Here is a 24,841-nt window from a genome sequence, read left to right as displayed (position 1 = left end):
TATAGTCCTTTTCTGATATAATTATAGCACTAATGATACACTCCTTGCACTTAGATAGCCAAATAAATATTTCCCCAAAGACCAGGTATCTTCTCCCTTTCCCACTGTGCCTTTATTAATGTTTGTAAATTCTACAAGTGTTTTAGTATTCTGTACTTTGGCATGCATTAGTGGATTAAATAAACTGCTTACCTTTCTTTGGGAATCCAGCAGAGAGATTTCCCTTACTGTCAATTGTCTTTATACCCAACCATAAAGATTTCTCTCTTGCAGCAAGATTCCAATGTTTTTTTTTTTGCTTCTATATTATGAAGAATCTAAAATTGGTCATAATTTCATAATCTGCCTTTGTAACAACTGTGACAGTAGTGAAGAAGTGGCAATTATCATACAGAAATATCTTGTCCTTAAAGTGATAAAGAAATATAAGAATTCACCACACAATTCAACTTACCACGTACATCTCACATAGTATGGGGTGGGGTTGCCTATTAATTCTTTTATAATAAAGTCAACTTATTTTCTTCTGGGTATAGGAGAAATAGTGCATGACAGACTACACAATGCATTGGTACTTTTTTATTCAGTGAAGCTTCATTTTTTCATCACTCTTTCCCTTGCCCAACTTAAAGACATACAAAAAAACCCCGAAAACATCAAATTTATCAGTGTCTTTTTACTGCCACATTTCTGCTGGTGATGGCGTCACTCTGCTACCTACACTCTAAATAAACAAAGCTAGAGGCCAGCATTTGCTTACATGATTCTAAAATTAAGATGGGATATTTGGGTTCATTGCCTTACTACATTGTATGGACTATACATTTTAAATAAAGATATACTTAAAGGGTCAGTGAACCCAACAATTATGTTTACAGCAGGTTGCATCACTCAATGGCTTTTCATGTGACTCCAGATGTGAGATCTCTGTGTATCAGAGTCCACCAGGGTGATGCTGCCTCTATTGTGGGGTTTATTGTTTTCTCGCTTTTCATTTATGAATGCTGAAGAAGCATTAAATATGCATCTATACCAAAATGCCAAATCTGTATTGCCACATGTACCTGCAATGTCAAAAAGTTCAACCCTTTTCTATATTCTTTCCTTTCAATTAAATCATACTTGGTACATGTTGTATTCAGTGGCACTTTCTTTTTTAGGAGGAGAATGCTTACTCAGGAGCTTCATTGTCACATTTTTTGTATGCTTCCGTGTTGGACTAAAAGCAGCTATGCCAACACAGAGTGTCATACAAAGAGTCTACAGGTGCACAGTGCAAGGAGACATGAACACATGTGACATGGAAAGAAAAGTAAAAGGAAAACGTTTTGTTTTTTTTTAAACAATGATCCCTCTTTTCTTACAGTGCTCTACAAGTGTTTATTTGGATGGCTTTAGTTCTAAATCCCATTCAGCAGCAGAAAAAACTTGGCTTGGCATGGCATGGCTTGAGAGAAGAACCAGAATTTATGGAGAATGTAGCAGGAAATAAACTCTCCTGCTTGCCTTCATAATGATTGCAGCTTATGGTTGTGCCAAGACCTCTGGTTAACAGATTGCATAGTGGCAGACCTAAGAAACCAGCGTTTGCTCCAGCCCACCTTTGTCCAACTATAACTGAAATATCTGGTTTTGGTAGAAAAATGTAGCTTTGTGATATCACCAGCCTCAGCAATTTGTTGCAAGTGGCTATATAAAAACAACTTGGCTTGTCACAGCATAAATATACTTATATGAAGGTTAGGCAAATGTTGCATAGATGTGGTCAATTGTTATTGCACACTGGAATGAGAACAGATGATGTGTTAATCTTAATGGTGTAACATCATCTGAGCTATACAGTTCACACTAAAGCATTCTGGCATTTTACAAAATAAATATAAAAGAAATGATAAAGATGACAATGGTGTACGCCAGAAGCCGTTTTGTTTAATTTGTCATATTTTCTGTATTTACAAAAAAAGTCAATAAAATAAAATGATATTTTACAGCATTTATAATATCCTCTTAAAAAGTTGAACCACACTTTTCAGCTTTTTGTGCTGTTTACAACAAAGCCTGTACACATGTATGGAGTTGATATATAATAATATTTCAGCTGTAAATGGAGAGAAATAAATAGAAACACGCTATGAAGTTAGAAACTGTTCCTTCTTCAGATTTTCCTTTTTTTTTATGCTCACCTATGCCACTGCATTTAAAATAGACTAGGAAGTGTTTCCCTTGGCACAGAGGTATGGCTGGAAATGTTAAAGTGGGCTTCAACGGAAAATCGAGTCATGAACTAGTAACAAATGAGTGTACAGTATGATATTTCATGCATTCTGTGGGTTGGTTAGATATCAGGTAATAATTTGGTCCACACCAAAAACAGCTTTCTTCTTTGACCACATTTACAACACACGGTTCCGTAGCATTTTCAGCAGCATCAGCTATTAAAATACAGAACACAGCAAGCCTTCATTTTTTTTTGCATAATGTTACTGCAGCACCAGCCAGGTGTCAAATGATACTAAAAAAATCTAATACAAAAAAAACTAAAAATACTTGAGAACTGAAACGTAAATTATATACTGACAACATTTCTTGACAAAATATTCATTTAACACATTCTTAATTTTATGGCCTTAGACATTCTTAGTCACTGTTAATACTAAAAGTAAAAACCCCAAAAAATATAAAGTGAAGAAAAATATTTGCAAAAAAAAAAAAATCTTCAGTAGTTTACTATGAAATGTGTACATTTGTTGTGTTACATTTCACGCTTTGTTACACCTCTGGACCTTGTCATTTGAACTTTACCTTTTATTCCAACCACTGTCATATTTTATCATTATAAATATAGTGGTAAATACATTTTTGTAAACAAAAGGGAAAAAAATACAACTCAAAGTGGAGGGCAAAGTGAAACATGCCATTTAAAGTGCTAAGCAGTGAATTGTCCCAATTGAAACAAAACAATCTTTTTCTGAAAACACTGCCTATACAAAAGTATAAGCAAATTGCACAGAACACATCCCGGTGCCATGATCTTTACTCTGTCAATATACAGGTGAAACTCGAATAATTAGAATATCGTGCAAAAGTAATTGCAGTCTGTGCAGCAAAAGGTGCCCAAACCAAGTACTGAGTACATATGCATGCTTGTACTTTTCAGAGGTCCGATATTGTTCTATGTACAATCCTTGTTTTATTGATTGCATGTAATAATCTACTTTTTTGAGGTTGTGAATTTGGGGTTCTTGGGGTTTTCATGAGCTGTAAGCCATAATCATCACAATTATGACAAATCACGGCTTGAATTATCTTGCTTTGCATGTAATGAGTCTATCTCATATATTAGTTTCACCTTTTAAGTTGCATTCGTGAAATAAATTAACTTTGCACGATATTCTAATTATTCGAGTTTCACCTGTATATTGCAGCTTTGCTTCTGTTAAATATATGCCCTCTGTAGAATGAAGACTAAAAACATTGCAAAATACAAAAAGCAGAATTTCATAAGCCCTAGATTTTGGTTTACAGTGACATAGTATATTAAAAGCTATTTTCTTGTCTTTTATTTCTATTTTTTATAGTACCCGAGTAAAGGAAACCTTAAGCAGCAACTAGTTTCTTTTTTTTCTCATTTTGTTTGTTTGTATAATGTGCAAAAGTGAAGTTAAAGAATCGTTAATAAACATACACAAATCGTTCTCTCTTGCTTTAATCCCTAACCATGATGTGTAAAAGTTTGAAGATTTGGTAAATATTAGTGAAGGGTATATATTAAGTTACCTCCAGATATAGTGTTCAGTATTCAGTGGAGTGCCTCAAACTTATGGCTATCCCACTGCAGTGGACCGAGAACTGATGTTTTGTGTTTTATGAGTCTTCATGCATGATTCCTGATCACAGCATGCCATCATGCAAGTCATTTCTATGCATTGAACGAGCACAATTTATTTAATTTTTTTTTTCTTTTTGGAATTGGCCTGAGCAAATGCCCTTCAGCCAGAAAAATAACCCGATTTTCCCATCTCCCGAATCACATGAAGCCCATAGAAAAATTATGCAGATATATCAAATAAATTGTGACAAATACGTGGCATGGGCTTAATGTTTTTTTTTTTGTTTCCCCCCAGATTTTGTGTTTTTTTAAATTTTGTCTTGTTTTGCTGCTTGACTAAGGTAACAATGCAAATATAGTTTTGCATGAATAATCACATCCCTAAGTGGTGCTTTTTCTGATTTTTTTTTTCAGAATAATATGAGAAAATAAACTCCCTCTGGCTGCACTGGAATTGGACTATTCCTCGCAGCTCTTCTCGCTTCTCCTAAGTTGCATTGGTTGATGGGAGACATGCAGTACAACTTCCTTGTGTTTGTCCTTTATCCAGATGGTGCGTCACTGCCTTAAAATGCAACAATGTCATATTAAGCAGATTGTTTGGTATTGATCTTCAGAAAAGTGTCTCCATAGCTGATCTGCATTGATATAATTATTAAATTTGTAAACAATCTTTGCTTGCAAATGAGAAATACTAACATTTTGTTCATCACTTGGATTCCCTGACAGATTTTTGTCTTTTTGCTCTCTCTCTCATTGCTTCTTGTATTCTTTCTTGTTTTTCCACTTCGGGTTTAGTTACACTGTCATATGATGGCAACGATGCTGTAGAAGGGGTGCCTTCTTTTCTGTCCATATTTGTTCCTCCGTTTTCCATTTTAGTTGACGAAGGTTTTCTGCAAACAAAACCTTGTTTGGTTAAATGGCGTCTGTAGGCCTGCTGTATAAGTACAGCTGATACATCCTCCTGTTTGCGCCTGAGCGTAGTAGTGATGGGCTCATAAGACACTTTTGAAGGATTGGAAGCTACAAAACGCTCTTCCATTTGCTGCCGCAACATATCGAGCTCCCCGCTCTCTCCAAGCACACGTTTGGTGAAGGCAAAGAGGATATCTAAACAATGGATTCTGTCACCACTCACCATAGGCAAATCCATGGCAATAAGTTCAATTGTGTTTGGCTTGGGAACTCTCAATGGATGCTCCAAGGCATCAGCAAAATCTGAGAGTTTACCGAACTGGATAAATTGGGTGGCATCGGGATCAAATTTCTCCCAAATTTCATAAAATGTTTCAAAGTCATCCTCACTTAGAGGATCTGCACTCTCTTCTGTGGCAACGCTAAAATTTTCTAGGATTATAGCAATGTACATGTTTACTACAATGAGAAAGGAGATGATGATATAGCTGACAAAGAAAAAGATTCCTACAGAGGGGTTTCCACAATCACCTTGCATCGGACTTCCTGGATTCTCCTTCTTAGGATCACAGTCTGGGGGGCGGTTTAAGATGGGTAATAACAAGCCATCCCAGCCAGCAGAGGTAGTGATTTGAAATAAACAAATCATGCTATTGCCAAAAGTCTCAAAGTTGAACATGTCATCTATTCCTGCTTCTTTCTTCACGTAAGCAAAGTTCGACATTCCAAATATTGAAAATATAAACATAACGAGAAACAGTAGCAGGCCGATATTAAACAAGGCCGGCAATGACATCATTAAGGCAAAAAGCAGGGTTCGAATTCCTTTGGCTCCTTTGATTAAGCGAAGTATACGGCCAATTCGAGCCAAACGAATGACTCTGAAGAGTGTTGGTGACACAAAGTACTTTTCAATCAAATCAGCCAGGAACATACCTAGAGAAAAAAAAAATGTACCACTTAGTACATAATATAAATTGCAGACATGTATACATTTTCAATCCAGTTCAATTTATTTTTTGAAAACACATGCAAGGCAAAATTTTAGAACAAAGAAATTGAGCATGTATTTCCATTTTAACATGGACTTTAAATGTTAGTGTTTACTTGCAGGACAGTCTGATTCATTAGCATCAGCCCATGTGGAGAAGTGTTAGGTGCTAGGGTATTAGACAGAAGGGGAGATTGTGAAGACTAAAAGCTGGCCAAATAAATGAATACAAGTCTGAAATACATATATGCGAGTCATATACCTTGTTTCCATATGCCACCTCCACTCCTTACAGTCTCATAACTTCAAAGTATTGGTGGTGCTCGAGGTGATGGCACGGATGGCGCCATACAAAAACTCAAAGTAATCACTTTAGGTCATTTTTACCTTACCAATCAAGATCAAATTACTTTCCTGGACTCTGCTCGTTTTACACTTCGATCTTTTGCAGAGGGTCTCTTAATAGTGGGTGGGGATTTTAACATGGCCCTGGACCCCTATTGGATGTCCCCAGTGGAGCCTCTCACAAGTCATTCCCTTTTCTCCGCAGGTTTAAGCAGCTTCTCTACAGAGATACGTTGATTGATGTTTCGAGGTCCGTCTACCCTAATACGAAGGATTACACTTACTACTTCCTTTCCCATCTCTCCTACTGATTATTTTCTTATCCCTCAGTCGGCACTTCCCATAGTTGTAGATACTTCAAATTGGGTGATGTGACCCAGAAAGTCTGGTATTGGGACTGAATGCTTCCATAGTACAGGAGGGGCCTCTACATAAGGAACTAAGGGAATCCATTACTCACAACCTCTCAGACAATGCTTCTTCAGATGTTTCACCCGTGATTCTATGGGAAACTCATAAATGTACCACGAGGGGCATGCTAATCTCCATTGGCTCCGCCTTGAATTTGGTAAACTATTGCGCAAATATTGGACAGCATAAAAAATTGCAACTTTTCAGCAAATAATGTGGAATTGTTCAAGAAACTTTTGGACGATTTCTTAAGGGACCGTAATATACAGGGGTACAGGTACTCCTAGAATGAGATCCTATTAGGTTGGACTTTATGGACTAATGTCTTTATTCAACCTCAAATACTATGTAACTATGTAACTTATTTTATTTTATGAATTCTTTACATTCAGAAAATATATAATGTGTAGAGATTTAGTGTGCATTTTAGCATATGTGCACACATATGCATAATGTGCACTGCCTTTGGCAGCGATAGGGAAAATTTTACCTTTCCAAAAAGGCACTAAAGCATGCATAACTTAAAATAGAAAAAAAGGACAATAGGACAAGGGCAAAAGTGCAAAATCTGGCTTTGGTCTCATTCTGCACAGTCGAAGATATTTTGACAAAAACATTAACAAAGAACTGGTTTGGGGACATGTGACCAAAGACACTTTAGGGTGTGTTGATATTGTACAATGCGTGGAGATATATCCTGAAAAAGATTTGTGAAGATTATATTCTGACAGTGTGTAATGTGATAACAAGCACAGCCTCATATGCTCTTTGTCATATATTCCATCTATGTAAGATATATTATATTGGAAAAACTAAAAATACTAAGGCATGCAGCAGCATAAGCACAATTAATACAGAGGTAGAGCCCCACATTTGACTGATCATGTAAGAATTTTGAAATTTTGAAAATGCTCCAGAATAGAAAGTGGGGGTGCAGGCTTCAGTTATTACAATATTAGGCAAGTTGAATATAACAAGCTGGGGCAATGGGTACTTTAGAGTTAAATAATTAGAAATTAACTACAGGTATTTTTATGCGACTGTGTGAGCACAACAAATGCAAATTTACGTCACTGAATGTATCCCCTTTACAAGATATAGCATTGGTAAAGCTTTAGTGGTTTGTGCCGGTGAATATGATGACCAAAATAAATTGCCCAGGCTAGGTTGGAAAAAAAAGATGAGCGAACCCTAGCAAGAGGAAAATCAAGGCTCAAGTAGAAGCATAACATCAAGAAAGCAGTAGGCATCTAGGCTCTAGACTGGATCTGCACCAGGAAACTGCAGTTGTCTAGAGGTCAACTGAACTGGCAGTCTTTTGGCAAACTCTCAACACCGCAAGACACATAAGGACAGAATAAATAAAGAAAAGTTGCATAGTGTGAACTTTTTCAGGGAAACTTTTTCTGCAGTTTACCTATCCCAGCAGATGTAGTTGAAGGGCAGGGCAAACTGTTGGAAAGAACTGTACTGTGTGTATAGGCTAGTTTGTTGTCTGAAACATATGTTAGCAGGCCATTGTCCAGTGTGTGTTTTATTTTCTTCTACAGGCCTAAAGTTCAACATATTCTTCTTTTGTCCAGTTGACTAATCAAAAAGGAAAATTCATAGATGAACAACTATTAATGTTAAATATAAACTAGTAAATAATGTGTTTTGGCTGACATCTTCCATTACATTAATTTTTGTCATGTCACTGTTGGTCTGCACATTTATAATAAATGTTTCCTAACATAATGTTAAAAAAAAACGTTTTTTTTTCAAAATTTTCAGTAATTTTTCCTAATTATAATAAAAAATAAAGCCCCCAGTGGTGATTAAATACCACCAAAATAAAGCTCTATCTGTCCCCAAAAAATTGTGTAAAATTAATTTCAGTACAGCGTTGCATGACGGAATAAACGTCAAAGTATCGCAGCGCTGAATACTGAAAAATGGCCTGGCCAGGAAGGGGGTCTAAACACCTGGTCTTGAAGTGGTTAATATGACTATAACTATCAAAAATATTGTACTTACCAACAATTGAAAGAATTACTACAACAAAGTCAAAAATATTCCATCCGATGGTAAAGTAGTAATGTCTTAGTGCAAACAGCTTTAACACACACTCCGTGGTAAAAAAGGCAATAAAAACCACGTTAACCCAATACAGGACGTTCTCAGCATAATCAGTCTGATCATCTGTTTCCACCATCATGGTGACCATGTTCAGACAGATGAGAATCATGATGATTATATCAAATGCTTGCTGGGTGATCAAATCAAAGATGGCACCTTGGCACATATTCTGTTTGGAAAAAAGACAATTTAAACAGTAACAAAAGCCACATAAAAGAGTAGATAAAATGCTTCATAGCTACACATTTCTCAACAATATAGGATTAACAATTCAGTAAAAAGGTAGATGTCAATGGAATTCAGTGCAAAAATATGAATCATAATTGCCTGTAATAAGGTTAGTTTGATTTCGACATTCACAATAAAAGGTCTTCAACTTATAGAGCTTTCGTCACCAAATACTGTATATTATATCATAATTTGAATGCAAAAAGTGAAGCCTGTATATTTATAGCACCCAACACAATAATCCCCACTTGTGATTCATTGAGCCACTCTCCAGTTTATTTGGGTAAATTGTAATAATAGGGTAGATTCCAGTACTGCTACTAAGACACAGTTTGAAAAGGCAACCCTGCACATTGTGCTTCACGCAATTTTTGGGATTAGTCATAGAGATGGAGGGCTATGTCCATATGTGTTGCGATATATATCTTAGTGGACTTTTTCAGACACACATAGATTTGCAATAGAGACGGAGGTTTTGTTTGTTTGTTGATAGAAAGCTAGGTTCATACAATGGAAGGTGCCATCTAAACAGACCAAACTGTTTTTTCACAATGGTGTGGCTTGTCCTGTATTGTTTTGCGTAAAACTCAAATCAAATCTGGACTACTGATGACAATTTATGATACAATGCTGCCACCTAGAGGTGGGAAAGTGAAATGCATGGTATTTCATTTTCCTAAAAGTGAAAGGGGCGGCGCTTCCAAGTGTGTGGCCAGTTTCTCTCAATAAAAAGCCAGTAGCTGAAAGGTTCGAGGCACTTCACAAGACGAGGGCTTCACAGGAGGGGGACAGTACGAGGGGGTTCACAAGACGAGAGGACTTGCTTCAAGACCAGGACATACAAAGGATTTAGCAGAGACGGCAACGAGAAGCCATTTTCCTAGGCCAAGAAGTCCTGTTCATCACGGAATTTGTGGAGCCTGCAGCCGGAGCTACGTACATTTTCAGTGTTTCCCCTCCTAGAAATCATACATGTACTAGAAGATAGTGTAGTGGATGTGAATGTTTGTAGCAGCCTATCTTGTTTATGTATTTGTTTTTTTTCCTGTAACCAAGTTTGTACACGCAGCATTTTCGCCAAGTAAAGTACTTTTAAATGCTACTGGGTCTGTTTCCTTGAAGCTTCACTGCAAGAACAGACAACAAATAGAAATTAAAGGTTTTGCCAAGCTTTAAAGCTGGGCTCGTCCTTGGTATAAGCTTTACATCTCTGGAATTTGTAGTCCAGAGCATTACACCATAATATAGGTAAAACGCAAGAGGAGGATTGGATTCTCCTGGAGATCACAATTAGCCTTGTATCAATATATTCAGATTTATATTCACAATATAAAAAGTGTGTAGTTTGCTTTTTGTGGACCATGTTTGGAGACTTGGGAATAGACTGTCCTTTTTTGCTGGTGGGCACTCACTGCTGGCTGCTACAAGCAGAGCGCTTAAAGGTGTATGATTGTAGCCCTACCAATAATACAACAGGACACCCAGTTGAACTATGCAGCATATACAATTTGGCAAAGCCACCTGTTATACTATTCAGGAAACAGGCATTCTTATTGATTGATCATTAGACAGCATAGCCTCACATATGAAAATTAAGAACAATACAAATATTTATGTAGAGGCATCAATTTAACTGTCCATTGAGGGGCACAGAAATTCAGATACTGTCAGGACATCCAAACTCAGCCTAACTTAGGGGTGGGCAACAGAGCAACAACCTCCCCAAAGGCACAAAAAACTGTGAAACTGCCAGCAGTCCAAGTGCCGGCTCAAGGACTGACACCTGAATATGAGACCTGATATGGCCAAGTCCCCTACCTAAAGGGGGAGCAGACACTGACCAAAGAAAGGATCTGGAAAATCCATCTAATGCTCAAGCAAGGAAGAAAGGGATCATGCCAGAGAGGGGTGGTTCCATGTGGGAGGAAAGCCGCAACGACACTGTCCTTCCTTCTGGAGGATGGCTACTTTTCTTCACCATGGTCCCTGTGTGTCCTGTAAAGTAGCCACCACTCCAAGCTCACTCCCATGATGGACTACAATCTCAATACAAATTAGTGAACTAATTTGTGAGATTGTAGTCTATTACGGGAGCTTCATCAAATCATTAACATGTAGACGTGTTCAGCTGAAGAAAACTCCACATAAATGCACCCTTCCATGAAACATAACATTTAAATATCACACTAGCCTCACCAATGGCCTAGGGATGGGTTTCTGAGGTTTCTTTGAGCCCAGTTTCTTCATAGCATTGTAGTATTTTTTCTGCTCTTCTGTCATAAAGATATCCTGACCTCCAAAGTAGAGGAGAAAATACAAAACTGGTTACAATCTTTATTATTATGACAACTTGGGGAACATTCCATACCAGTAGCTCATTTCTCACCCGTACTTTAGCCCTAATTTAACCCCAAAAAACTAATTTAACCCAAAAAAACACAAGCAGAACTTAAAGTAACACTAAACTCAGCTAAATCTCAAATATGTATTCAAGTATCCTAACTATTAACAAAAATGTAGCTTATTTGTGTAGCACTCATCTGTAGATCCTCAAATTAGGGGATAAAACATGGGGAAATATGCATATATGTATTGAATATATTTTTTTCTACATACACTTTAAGTTAGCAGTACTGCAGATACTGTACATTCCTGAATTTTTATCTGCAGACTTGGTCGATGTTATGCAATTGAACAGCATTAACATGACACTAAATTCAGTTAAATCTTAAAAATGCATTTGAATATCTTAACTATAAACAAAAAGTTAGCTTATTTGTGGATCATTCAGCTGTAGATCCTCAAAATATCTCTGAATTTGTGCCGACACTGTCTTTCCTTCTGGAGGGTAGCTACTTTTGTCAAGCATCCACCAAAAGCAGATGGACAGATCCATTAAAGTCAAACTAAACTCAGGAGTTAAATCCTAAAAATGCATTCAAGTATCTTAACAATACTGTACATTAATTGCTCATCACTCGGCTGTAGATCCTCAAAATACCTCTGAATTGGTGCCGACACTGTCCTTCCTTCTCTCCAAGCTTGCTCCTGTGATGAACTACAATCCGGTGTTTAGTTTACTCATTTGTATTGTGATTGTACTCTATCACGGGAGAACCCCCCCTAGATATCGTTCCTATAGTATTACCAAATATTTCTAACAAATAAACAGTGCCATCCATAATTTACAGCAGTAATACTTATCTTTTTCTTCTGTTGGTTAAAGTTATCAATGATGACACCAATAAATAAATTAAGGGTGAAAAAGGACCCAAAGATGATGAAAATGACAAAGTAGATATACATATAGATGTTGTCCTCATATTTTGGCTGTTCTGTGACCTAAAACATATTGAAATGTTATGTTAATACACAGCTTGAACTAGAATAGCAAACTACATAAAAGCATAACATATAGGGGGACATTTAATCAATTCTGTCACAAAGCAAAGCAGTGCTAACCAGAAGCAGTGAGACAGATCCGAGTCAGATTTATGATAATTAATCAATTCACCCCTTCGCTGCTTTAAAATAGCACTGTGGCAGAATAAATCCTGTCCCTGACCCCTTCTTCATTGTGGTAAATATGTCACAGACCTATGCAAACCTGTCGCTCTTGGCTACCCAAAATTACAAGCGCAAATACACGTAAAAACTGTTGAATATACCTTGCTGACAGGCAACCATTTGCATCTAAATTTGGTGCTACTTTCCTAAATAAATGTACCTCTCACTACTCCAAAGAGATAAAGTCATGTGAAAAAGTAAGTACACCACATGGACACTGTAGACTTTTAAAAAATATTTGAATGGGCAAGCTATAAATTATGCATCATATAAAAGTGTGCTTGATGAGAATGTGAGGCCATGTGTCCAAAGGTTGAATATAAATAGTCTTTCACACAATACAATGGACACAAGCAAATCCATCAAAAAATGTCTCAAAAAGAAGAAACAGAAGGGTTATGGTCTGTCCTACTCAAAGCCCTGATTTGATTGCCACTTAACATTTGGTAGGGTAATTTTGCCTACAAGTAGTCATTTCTGCTAAAGGGGGCAATACCAGCTTCTGATACCAAGGGTGCACTTTTTCCACAGTACACCATTACATCTATCGATATTTTTGTTGAATAAATCATTTAAAACAGCACATTTTTATTCTGTTTTTATTCAAGTATATCACCTTTATTGATCATACAGTACAGGACATATGCAATTCATAGATGACTGGGTAATATGCAGGTATCATCAAGTGATTGGACACTGGCCAGAGCAGTGACCTCATAAACCCTTCCACTTCAGCAAATCCTCAGTGTTTTTGCTAGTGTCCTTTGGTGATAGATGTCTCCTCCCTGCTGAGGGAGATGTATGCAGTTTAGTCTAATTTTTATTGTGTGGCCCACACAAAAAAAACGCTATGTTTGTAGCTACCTGGAGCCAGAAAATATGTCTGCTATTGTGCATGCATTTTCTGTGGTCCCCCTATCGCCCTGTTGGGGTCCTCGGCAGCCATACTGGCACTCCCTGGGCCACGCAAAGCTTGCTCAGTACAGGCTGGGGAGGCCATCTGTTAAGTCTGCTAATCTGGGTATGCCCAGTTAAGGATTCTACAGATGTTGGCCATCTTGGAAGGGGTCATAGGCTCTAATCATGTGCTCTACATTCTTAAGAAAAAGTCACCCATTAAGGCATTTCCCACACATGCCCTAGTGGAGATTGTTCTTTTCGCAGACTGGCAACCTTCCCCAAACTTTTCCCTTGAGATTGTTAACACAACTATCCAGCCCTCCCCCATGCCAAGGTCCTAGGTGTCATCCTTGACTCTGACTTCACCTTTCTTCCCCACATCCAATCACTATCCTCACCTTTCTTCCCCACATCCAATCACTATCCAAATCCTGCCGCCTTCACCTTTGTAACATCTCCAAAATATGCCCCTTCCTCACCAATGAAACCGCAAAATTACTCATCCACTCACTTGTTATATCTCGTCTTGACTATTGCAACTCCCTCATCATTGACCTACCTCTACACAGGCTATCCCCCTTCATTCTATCATGAATGCAGCTGCTAGACTCATTCACCTAACCAACCGCTCAGTGTCTACAACCTCCCGCTGTCAATCCCTACACTGGCTTCCAATAGCCCAAAACGATAAAATTCAAAATATTAACAACTACTTACAAAGCCATCCACAACTCTGCCCCTGGCTATATCTCAAACCTGGTCTAAAAGTATCACCCTAACCGCACCCTCTGCTCTTCAAAAGACCTTCTGCTTTCCAGCTCCCTCATCAACTCCTCCCATGCTCGCCTTCAGGACTTCACTAGAGCCTCTCCCATCCTATGGAACTCTCTACCCCAACCTGTTCGTCTATCTACCACTCTGACTGCCTTTAGGCGATCCCTTAAGACTCAACCAATTCTCAAACTCAAACAATTCATCCCCACACAGCTACCTCCTCATGTATCACTTGCACCTCCCTTTTAGATTGTAAGCCCTCACGGGTAGGGCCCTCCTTACCATCTTGTCTTGAATTGTATTGTGATTGTAATGTCTTCCTTATATTGTAAAGCGCTGTGCAAACTGTTGGCGCTATATAAATCCTGTATAATAATATTTACCCTTAGAGGAGTTGTTCCTTCAAGAAGTGGGATATGCTGGATGTAGATGTGGTGACCTATTTCCTTAACAGATCTCTCACTGTTCCAGTGAAGGATGTCCTGGGCTCTACAAACCTGGTGGATAAGCGCTTTATAAGCCTGTTGAAGTTTGGAGGGGCGGGACCTTCGGTCCAAGGATCCACTCTTAGTGAGATTTGCAATAACGGTTTTAGGGCTGATGGTTGCCTTCTTCAAAGCAGTTCCCTATGCTCAGTTCCAGACCACTACAACTGACTGATCATTCTAGCAGTGTGGGACAATGAGACTCCTTCTCTACATTGCCCCATGTGTCTGTCAGTCGAGGCAAACATCTCGCTATTATGGTGGATTTCTGATCTGGTGGGGGGGATTCAGGAAATCCTTCTCAGGGTGTTGAGAGACCAAGGGACCTGGTTGCCAAGGGAATACAGGCAGTCAATTAAGGTCTTGGAGTTAAAATTGATTTGCTTCTCCCTTCATTGGACAGGTCACCTGCAGAGCCTACCAATTAGGGTTCAGTCCGACAAGGCCAAGGCTGTGACGTGCGTCAACCATCAAGGTGGTGCGCTGTGCAGCAGAAGGCAGATCTGATTCTGTCCTGGGTAGAAAGTCACATTCCAGCCTTATATGCCATGCACATCTCAAGAGTGGACAATTGCCAGGCGAATTTCCTCAGTCAAAAGAGCTTAAACTTGAGGGATTGGGCTCTATTCCAGGCGAATTTCAGGTTTGCTGCCATTAGGGGATGCCGGATTTAGATTCCTTGCTGTCCAGAGTGAGCATCAAGTTGGACAGGTTTGTATCCCGGTCCAGGGATCCAAGAGCATTCACAGTGGATGCGTAGTAGCTCTGTGGGATCAGTTGTCCCTTCTCTATGCCTTCTCTGTTTGTAGATTGTTACTCGTCTTCTCCACAGGATTGAAGTCGAATGCTTACCAGTGATTCTTGTCCTTCCAAACTGGCCAAGAAGAGTGAAAATCCTCAGGATGCTGGCAGACTCTCAATTGCTGCTTCCAGACTGCAAGGACCCCGTTTCTCAAAGTCCAAGGTTTCATCTGGCTTCTTGGTTGCTGGTTTGAAAGTTTGACTGTTGAAGCCTAGGTCCTGAGGGATAGAGGTATGTTGCATACTCTCATTCCCACCCTCTTGCAGGCCAGAAAGTGTACCATCGCACCTGGAAGGCTTAGTAGCCTGGTACTAACAGCCACAATTTCCTTGGGGTTACTCTGTGGGATGAATGGTAGTCTCTCTCCAATCTGGACTGGATAGTTAGCTCTGAGTATGATCAAGGGACAGATATAAATATTAGCTATCATTTTCCAGCAGACCTTGGCCAGATATTCAATATTCATGGTCAAGTGTCACTGGGGGAACCTCAACTTTACAATGAAGGTTGTTTGCATTGTCACCATCACCTCCGCTAGGAGGGTTTTGGAGCTGGCTGCTCTTTTGTGGAAGGCTCCGTTTCTCATTCTTCACAAGCATAAGGTCATTCTCAGACCAAAGGATTATTTTCCCCTAAGGTGGTGTCCTCCTTCCATCTGAATGAGGAGACTGTTCTACCTTCCTTTTGTCCTGCTCTGATACATCCAAAAGGAGGTAGTTCTCTACTGTTGGGATGTGGTTAGGGCTGTCCGAGTCTATCTTTTGGGTACAGCTTCCTTCCAACAATCTGATTCTCTTTGTCCTTCCTAGGGGACCTTGTATGGGGCTCCCTGCATCTTGTTCCATCATTTCTAGGTGGATTAGACAGGTCATCTTACATGCTTACTCTGTCAAGGGTAAGACTCCCCTTTTCCCTATAACAGTTCACTCCACTAAATCTGTCAGTACCTATTGGGCTTTTAGGCATCAGACATCTGCGTTACAGATTTGTAAGGTTGCCACCTCTCCTTCTGTTCATATATTCTACCAGGTGGCTATTCATGCCTCTAATGATGTGAGTTTTGCAAGTAAGGTGCTACAGGCTGCTATCTGATTTGAAGTTTCCCCTTGTTTTTTCTGTTAAGGGCCTGTTGGCAGTTGTTTTTTATTTTGTTGCCCACCCTTCAGTGCATTGCTTTTGGACGTGATAGTTGTCCATGAGTTGTCTGTGCCCTAACTTACCAGTAAAATATATTTCTTGGAGTACAGAACAGGACACAGCACTCACCCCACTATTTACGCTATTGCTTGGTAAAAACAAACTGAAGATTTCCTGGAGTTATGAGATCAGATGCCTGTGTCCAGTACTGTACTCCAAGAAAAGGATTTTACTTGTAAGTCAAAAATCATGCTTTATCTGTAGGCACTTTTGAATAAGGGTCTAATGTTTGCCTATACAAATATGTTGAAAAAGGTCAATTTCCACTAGGTGTACTTAATTTTTTCAGAATGTACTTTAGAATGTGAATTACTAAGTGCATAGAAACCTGTATGACAGCGGGGCCTGCTGCTTGTTTCTTTGGAATTCTAAGAAAAGCTGCCTGACATTGCAAAAATGTTATAAGAGTTTTTGGTTTGTGGGGATATGTTTCAGGAGACAGCCATAGACTGGAGACGTACTACATGAGAATGCTAGAGATCACTGCCATTACAGATCATTTAAAAATCAATACTTTTGCACATTTGTGCTCCATGCAGCCCCCTTAAAAATTACTTGCATCACATTTCATATTTATGTCAGCAAGTCTGATTGTAAAAACAGAGAGTAAAAAAATATGGAGTAAAAGTTAAGATAGCCTAAAAAGAAATAAACAGGTAATACTGGAAGACAATTTTTCCCCTCACTGGTTTGAATAAACACCAAGTTATGGAAAACACAGACCACCATCTGCAGGGGCTCAGAGGGATGCACAATAAGAGGCAACGGGCCTCAGATTGGGCACCAGGGCTCTATGGCTAAGGCACTTGTATGCACAGGAAAATTACGAATCAAAAATAACCAGCAGCTTCCCAGTGTATTTTGTGCAGTGAAATATTGCATATTAAGATAATTTCATTACTGGAACAAGGACATGTACCCAAACTGAATATACAACATAAATGTGTAAGGAGAGCCAATATTCCCTAGCTGGAAAAATGCTCACCCTCCTAGAGTCTACTGCTGCATACATAATATCCATCCATCCTTTAAACGTAGCCTGAAAAAAATTAAAATAAAAAAAAATGAATCCTTAAACATTTGTTCCATAGAACATCAGTTATATGGAGAGGACATTCAGAATGCTATATGCAGAATAGGTATAAATATTTTGCTTAATTTATGTGCATTTATAGATGCAATAGGGAAAACAAGATATAGCATCAGAAAATCGCAAGCAGACACTTAAAAACTAAAGGACTTACTAAAAAAAAAAAACAGCCATTACAAGGAATTTACACATAAAACAAAGCTTACTATTTGAAGCAATGCAAGGTATCCAGCCCCAACGTTGTCAAAGTTAATCTTTACATTTTTCCATCTGACTTCAGAATAGTTCATATTTATGAGATTTTCACATTCTGTTCGATTGTTTACATCCTCTATGAGAAATCTGTCTTCTGCTGTCTCATTGTAACAGTAGTAGTATTTGCCAGCAAACAAGTTGACACCCATGATGCTGAAAATCAGCCAAAATATAAGGCAGACCAGCAATACATTCATAATTGAGGGGATAGCTCCAACCAAAGCGTTGACTACAACCTGTGTTGGAAGGAAATAAGACTGTAGTTAAATCCATAGCCTACTAGCTGAACAAAGACTTGATATTATGGGGAGGGATGATTGAATTTAAAGGCCACTGACAGGTATGCTTTGCTTAAACAACAGAGTTCATGTGGAAGACCAGAATGTTGCTAAAAATAAACAGATCCTCTAAACAGTAAATTCTCAAGTCAATATCTTATAAGCATGATTTCAGAATATATATGCGAACTGGACAAATTAGTGCCACATAGACATTTTAAAATACAAAAAGAAAAATGCAGGAAACCTACAGTGTTCTGTTGGTATACAGCATTAAAGAGAACATGCTTTACTTGGCATTTTGGCATAGCACAGGCTTTCTGGTGCTCTAAGGTTGCATGTACTTGAGTGTTCTGCACTCCCCTTCCTGCTGACTTGTAGGTCTTATTAAAAAAAAAAAAAATGCCCACTTAAACTGGAACTCCAGCCAACACATTTTTTTAGTTTTAGATAAGATTGGGGGAGTGGTTGCCACTTGAAAGTACTACTGCCACCTGTCTCAGTTTCAGTGACTGTGAGGTAACGGTTCTTACAGTCTCACCTGTCTCAGTGACTGTGAGATAACGGCAACATGTATTTTAGGAAGTGCTTAAACCTCTTAATTTGTATACTGCTATCAGGGCCCCCATTCAGAAAATTAATTTAACTTTCTGCCATGATCACTGAGAAATGTTGAAATAGTGATCCAGAAAGCAATATCCAATTGTTCAAAACATTAAAAAAAAAGTTTGGACTGGAATTAATTTGAAGTAGATCTGTAATAAGTGGTCCTATCCCATGTAAAGACCACACAAGTCATTGTCAATTAGGTAATTTGGGATGAAAACTTTCTGAGAAAAGAGAAACTTGATGGGCCAAATAGCCCATTAGGTTCCAAATCAGAAAGTGTGAACAGGCGAGATATTATGAGTCATTTGTGAAATGTAAAATGTACACATTTTATGAGATGTACTAGCACAAGTATATGTTTTTTGGTATTCATATTTTTTTTTATATGTTCATTATGGCTTATAGTGTCTAGAGTCTGGACCATTAGACTAATAGTTTTTTCTGAACTATTATTATCACAGGCATAGTGCAACACAGGTGCTCTGGATAACACAAAATTGTTTTATCACTTTATGACACTTTCACAATTTATAAAAATTTTCTCGCATTTTAGGAATACATTTTTTGAGTTTGTGAAGCACAGTGTCTTTCTTTTTCCCCCGAGATATTATGAGTACCTAGTAAATCAGTGGGCGAGAATGATTACTACAGTGAGGAGGGGGGGTTAAAAAGTTATAATTCATCTAGGCCCCTGACATTTGAGACTGTGTAGATGGTGCAGATCTTATCTGCACAGGGCCAATTTGGTTCTTGTCAAATAGGGATACCATTTAGTCAGTGTTCTAATAAGAGCCGATGTGTACTAGCATTAGAAATAGACTCTTGATGAATGACTTAAAGAGGAACGCTATTTTTTTAACCATTAAGTTCCTGTATTACAAAAAGTGCCCTTAAGTTCCTGTATTACAAAAAGTGCCCAAGTTCTGCTTACCCTATCCATGCTCCAGTGCTGTCCCCAACTTTTTTCTCCATCCAGTGCCATCATTCTAAGTTTGGGTTAAACAACAACCAGCATCATTCTACCCATTTTCCTTTGAGCCCAACCTTTTGTTCACACACCCCTTGGTGGTGAGTCATCACACAGCCTGGGCTCACAGTACTCAAGGCGAATTACCTCCTCTCCTCGCTACCGCTGAGAAAGAAGAGGAAGGACCTGTGATGTCACTTAACCTGCTAGAAGAGTGTAGTGAAAAAGGAAGGTATAGGCTGTTTTATTAAGACCTTTTGTTAAAAATTCAGGTGGACAGTGTGAAGAGGTAGTGGACAGTGAGGAGAGGGGTGGACAGTGTATATGTAGGGATTTTTAACGGGAGTTCCGGTTTAACATAATTTCTGCACAAAGGATCTCTGTGATCCATGCCCATCATTTTGAATGGATCACAAAATAGATGCTAGTAACCTTTATGCTGTAATACTGATATGCTGATGTTGTCACATCAATAAACTTGTTATCAATGGTTGGTAACCTCTTATTTCAGATCAACTTTGATGAGTTAAAGGGCAACATAATACAAAATATATCAAGAAAGAAGAGCTGCACAAGGCAAATGCCCTTGCACACAATGCCTTAACCAGTTTTTTGCTGATCAAAAATGCTATGCGACATTCATTTACCTGCAGGATGTGTTTAACATTGATATACATATCGGCAAGTGGCCTTTAGCAGAAATATTTCTAGGGTTAGCACAGATAACGTTCATTGAGCATTAGAATTGGGTAGTGTTAAAAAGGCCATATTGGGGAATAAACAGGTCATATAAATATATATCAGGCAGCCAGCTGAGCATGCATGTTATGCAAGCTCAAATTGTAAAAAGCCATATTCCCTCCTTAATAAAATGGAAGAGACACGTTTTGGTTTATATTTTGAGAATAATGAGCTAAGAATATTTAGCCATCACTGGTGTCTCCTGTTAATCTTTTTGCATACAGGTGAAAAAGAAATAGTCCACTGATTTAATTTGAAAAGAAAAGCTACTTCTCATGAATTGTGAACAGATGTTTAATTAAGACCAGAGTTCACCATCACATGCAGCACCTTAAGCCGTGATGAAGGGGAATTTCTCTTAACCCCCAAAATGTGTTTGCGGTTTCGTTCCATGTTATTTTGTTAATTACTTTTAGTATGAATCTGATTAATGGCAGTGGGCACAGCAGTCGTCTCAAATGTTTATATTACAATAATCAGTTGGCAGAATGAAGACTACTTTACATTTTTGAAAGAATCCATCAACTCTTGTGGCAGCTTCTCATACTACTCTACCGGCTTTGGCCAAAACTATGACCTTTTTATGCAGATAAAATATAGGAACCATACTGTACCTTTTGAAAAAGAATTCAGTAATAATGCCTTTTGGTTGGTGGAACCTTTGAGACCTCCAGGTGCAAATGAGGAGGACCACAGAGCATTTACTAAGCGCCCTAAATTAAAGCTCAACCCCACCCAATGTTTTGAATAAAGTGAGTTAGGGTTAAACTTCTGTCAGGCTATTATTGCTGTCTGTGACGCCACTTGGGAGTTTTTCCTAAAAAAGATATGACTCCAAGACAAAAGTGAGGGGAACTGACATCACAGGACAGGAATAAAAATCCTACTTACCACTGCTTGCTCTTTTTTTGTATTTTGTTTGTATCCCTGCTGGAGAGATTTTCCACCTCTTTCAGTCCCTCTGACACCAGAACAGGAAGTGTGGCAAAATCTCCCCAACTGGGACACAGCCAGCAAACAAACCTGATTTTCTAAGCCTTCCCAACTCTATTTAAAATGTAACAAACATGTTGGCATGCTTTGGGCTTTCATTTAGTTTCAGTGCTAAGTAGGGATGCACCGATATATCGGCCGCCGAAACATATAGGCCAAAAATTGAACTTTTGGCATAATGCCGAAAGTGCAATTTTCCTGCCAATACATCGGCGTATCCCATGTTTCTTTCCTCCCCGCTGGGCGCTGCTCTGTGTCCCATCGCGGAGGACAGAAACTGTGATAGCCGGCCAAGTGCTGCAGGAGGAAAGCGCTGTGAGAGGCCGGCGTCTCCTCCCACACCACTCAACCTCCTATCACAGGCCGCGCTGTCACAGGAGGCTGGGCCCTCCTCCCTACACCGCTCAATCAGCCTCCTGTGACAGCGTGTCAGAGAGGAGAGCAAGTGCAAACACTCAGTGATCGCTGAGTGTTTGTACATAATTGAGGACATGGTATGTTAACTATATCCTCAATTATAAATGAATGGGAGTGATCTACATCACCTCCTGTTCATTCATAGTTGTAGTTATAGTAAACACACAATGTTCTCATGTTATGAGTGAACAGGAAAACTCAGAGGATTTTGTGTTCTCAATCTCTTTTTCTATTTTAAAAGGGAAATATCAGGGGTCTGTTTAGACCCCTAATATTTCCCCTAAGCACCTAAAAGTAATGTAAAAAATAAAAATATTTAATAAAAAATTAATAAAAATAAAATATTTAGAAAATGTTTTAAAAATTCAAATAAAAAACAAACATTTTCAGTATCGGTTTCGGCCTGACAATTTTTTTTTATTTCGGCTTTGTTTCAGTTTTAAAATTTCCATTTCGGTGCACCTCTAGTGCTAAGGTAAGTTGTGTGATTTTGCATATGAAATATCTCTAAATAGATTATGATGCAATAATGATATGAAAGATAATAAAAGGTGTTTGTGCCAATAATAAAAATAGCATCAAATAATAATATTGTTTTAGTCTATAACTATATTGCAGAATCATCAACCACACATTGAAAAGAGCTTTTCCCACCCCTGGTGCCCTAAGAGGGAACATGGCTTTTATGTGATTTTGTGCATTGGCAGTTAATATATTGCATGCATGTTTCACTGCATTAATACCACTTACAAAACAAACTGAAGAGACATGGTAGTTCTTTCCAAGAGCAAGTTATCATGAAGCTGAGAATGCAAAGAACTACAGTACATGTAATGATTCAAAGCTTGCCCTACACATGCTTTCTATCATTCGCTTATGGGTTTTACACTACCTAACAATATTGTATGAGATAATATGAAAGAGGATAGAATATAAACAGTGATGAAACTTAATTTCAAGCTGTGATAAAATGTCAAAAGTGTACCCATCTCTCTTTAGAAAGGACCTCCAGGAAAATGGAAAATCCCCAGTTTGTTCCAATTTTTTCTGTGAAGTACATGGAGGTATATTCCCTCCCCGCAGGTTGTTTAAGGACACACTGCAGTAATTATAGATTACACGTGCAATGCTTCCTGCTGGTGGAATTTAATATTGTCTTGTAATGATAAAGTACACTGGTTATTTAATGAAACCCTTATTCACTGATCGCAATCCAGTCTACCAAATAACGCAGGGTAGGTTCTGTTGTTTGCATAGTTCTGTAGAAGATGGGGACTCTTCAAGTTTTTTTTTCTTAGAAAATACCTTTTGTACTTGATCTAATTTCAAATTAACTACCAATAATTAGTGAATGTGTGTATCATTTAAACTTGAATGTGGACATTTTTATTTTTTTTTACCTTCTACCTCTTTTTTTGGCTACATGACTACCTTTGGATAACTGTGTGTATATCTATTAGCAGAAATGAAGTATGGAACTTCAGATGCTACTAAAAGGGGTTACAAAACTAAGGTGTGTCTTTTAAATAAATTTCCAGAGCCATTCGAACTGCGAAACTGCATGTACATTCATTTGTACCATAATGTGGTTATCCAACATTACCATTGACTTGGAAAGAAAATATAACAGCAGAATTTGCTTTTGCCTCCGTTTGCACAAAACATCATGTGCATGCAGTTTTTCAGGACGAATGACTCTGCGAATGTTTTATGAACACACCTCTATGAGTGGTTTAAACTGTATCTAAACCCAAAAGCAAACATTTTATATATAGCAGCTGACACATTCTTTAATGTGGTGGATTTTTTTATTTTTAGTCTTTATCACGTTAATTTTCACTTGCTGAACCAGCCAGTAAGCCTGTTATTTTTCTTCCTTTAAACAGACCAAGCTATCCAGCAAAAGTGACAGATATAGGGATGAAGCAAACCATTTAAAAGCCGACTCATTGTAAGCACCCCTGTCAGTGTTATTCATTTCTGTAAAACATTTATCTTTAAAAAAAAAATAATTTCTTAGTCAAGTCCATCTAAATCTGCTGGAGTATCTAACACTACCCTCTCCACAGGTTGATAATGCTGTTGTTCAATGGAGGCTCGCTTACTCCTCCTTAGAGCAGAGCAACTCAGCCAAGAAAGGAAGTGTGTAACTGGCCAGATCCCCAGAGGAACATAAAGGAAAAATGTCTAAATTAATAACTAAGTAAGCCATCACATTTAATGATTGGTAAGCTGCAATATATTATTTTTTTTGGTTTTGGGTTTCGATATGCTTTAGGTGACAACCAGCATTCTTGTTTTTTTCTCTCCTGACTGGTAGACTGTACAGTCGCTCTGGACACCACATGGTGCCTATAGTAGAGCATTCTGGTTTAAATTAATTGGTTAATAATTAATTTAAAGATCCTGTACAAAGGTGTGCATAAGGTGATGGTTAAAGGCGGAAAGCAGAACAGAAAACTCAGGGATGTTGACACTGACATTCTAAAATGTTATAGTGAACTAAGCAATTACTCAAGAGATATTAGAGATTGGTTAGGTTTACAGTCATATGGATTATCTGCAATTATAGCTATTTCCTCTCTTCAAACACGGTAGTAAAGTTATATGAATTACCTCTAATGAATCTAGTGGCATCCACTTAACATGTACAAACATGCTGCACCTTAAATACTGACAGAAAATCTCAATATGCCTCATCTGAGTTTAGGGGAGGCTATCCTAGCAAGTTTTTCCAATGTAACCCTTGTACCTTGTTTTTTCCCTTATTGCAATGTATTTTAACTGATAAGCTCCTTAAAAAAAATGCTGTGTAGAAATTCAAACTAAGTATTCCTACACAACTACAATATCCTCAGTGCAGTTTCCAAATTAGGATATATTTAACAGACTGAATCCTTATAATTTGTCTTAAGATATTTTAGGA

At 38.3% G+C, this 24,841-nt stretch overlaps 1 protein-coding gene across 1 annotated transcript in view; it reads right to left on the bottom strand.

The window, feature by feature from the left end:
• Nucleotides 1-3,960: 3,960 nt before the first annotated feature.
• Nucleotides 3,961-24,841, bottom strand: part of SCN8A (sodium voltage-gated channel alpha subunit 8) — a 145,902-nt gene continuing 125,021 nt past the window's right edge. Inside the window, exons 22-27 of the mRNA XM_018565420.1 lie at nt 17,862-18,146; nt 17,551-17,604; nt 12,045-12,182; nt 11,037-11,141; nt 8,511-8,781; nt 3,961-5,683 (exon numbers count right to left, since the gene is read on the bottom strand). Coding sequence (XP_018420922.1) covers nt 4,539-5,683; nt 8,511-8,781; nt 11,037-11,141; nt 12,045-12,182; nt 17,551-17,604; nt 17,862-18,146 — 1,998 coding nt within the window. The 3' untranslated portion in view covers nt 3,961-4,538. The remainder of the gene's footprint in view (nt 5,684-8,510; nt 8,782-11,036; nt 11,142-12,044; nt 12,183-17,550; nt 17,605-17,861; nt 18,147-24,841) is intronic.

Source organism: Nanorana parkeri, unplaced genomic scaffold (assembly GCF_000935625.1).
Source record: "Nanorana parkeri isolate BGI_ZX_2015 unplaced genomic scaffold, ASM93562v1 scaffold846, whole genome shotgun sequence".
Lineage (NCBI taxonomy): Eukaryota > Metazoa > Chordata > Amphibia > Anura > Dicroglossidae > Nanorana > Nanorana parkeri.
The sequence above is the reverse complement of the archived record's forward strand: the minus strand, read 5'-3'. Positions and strand labels throughout refer to the sequence as shown.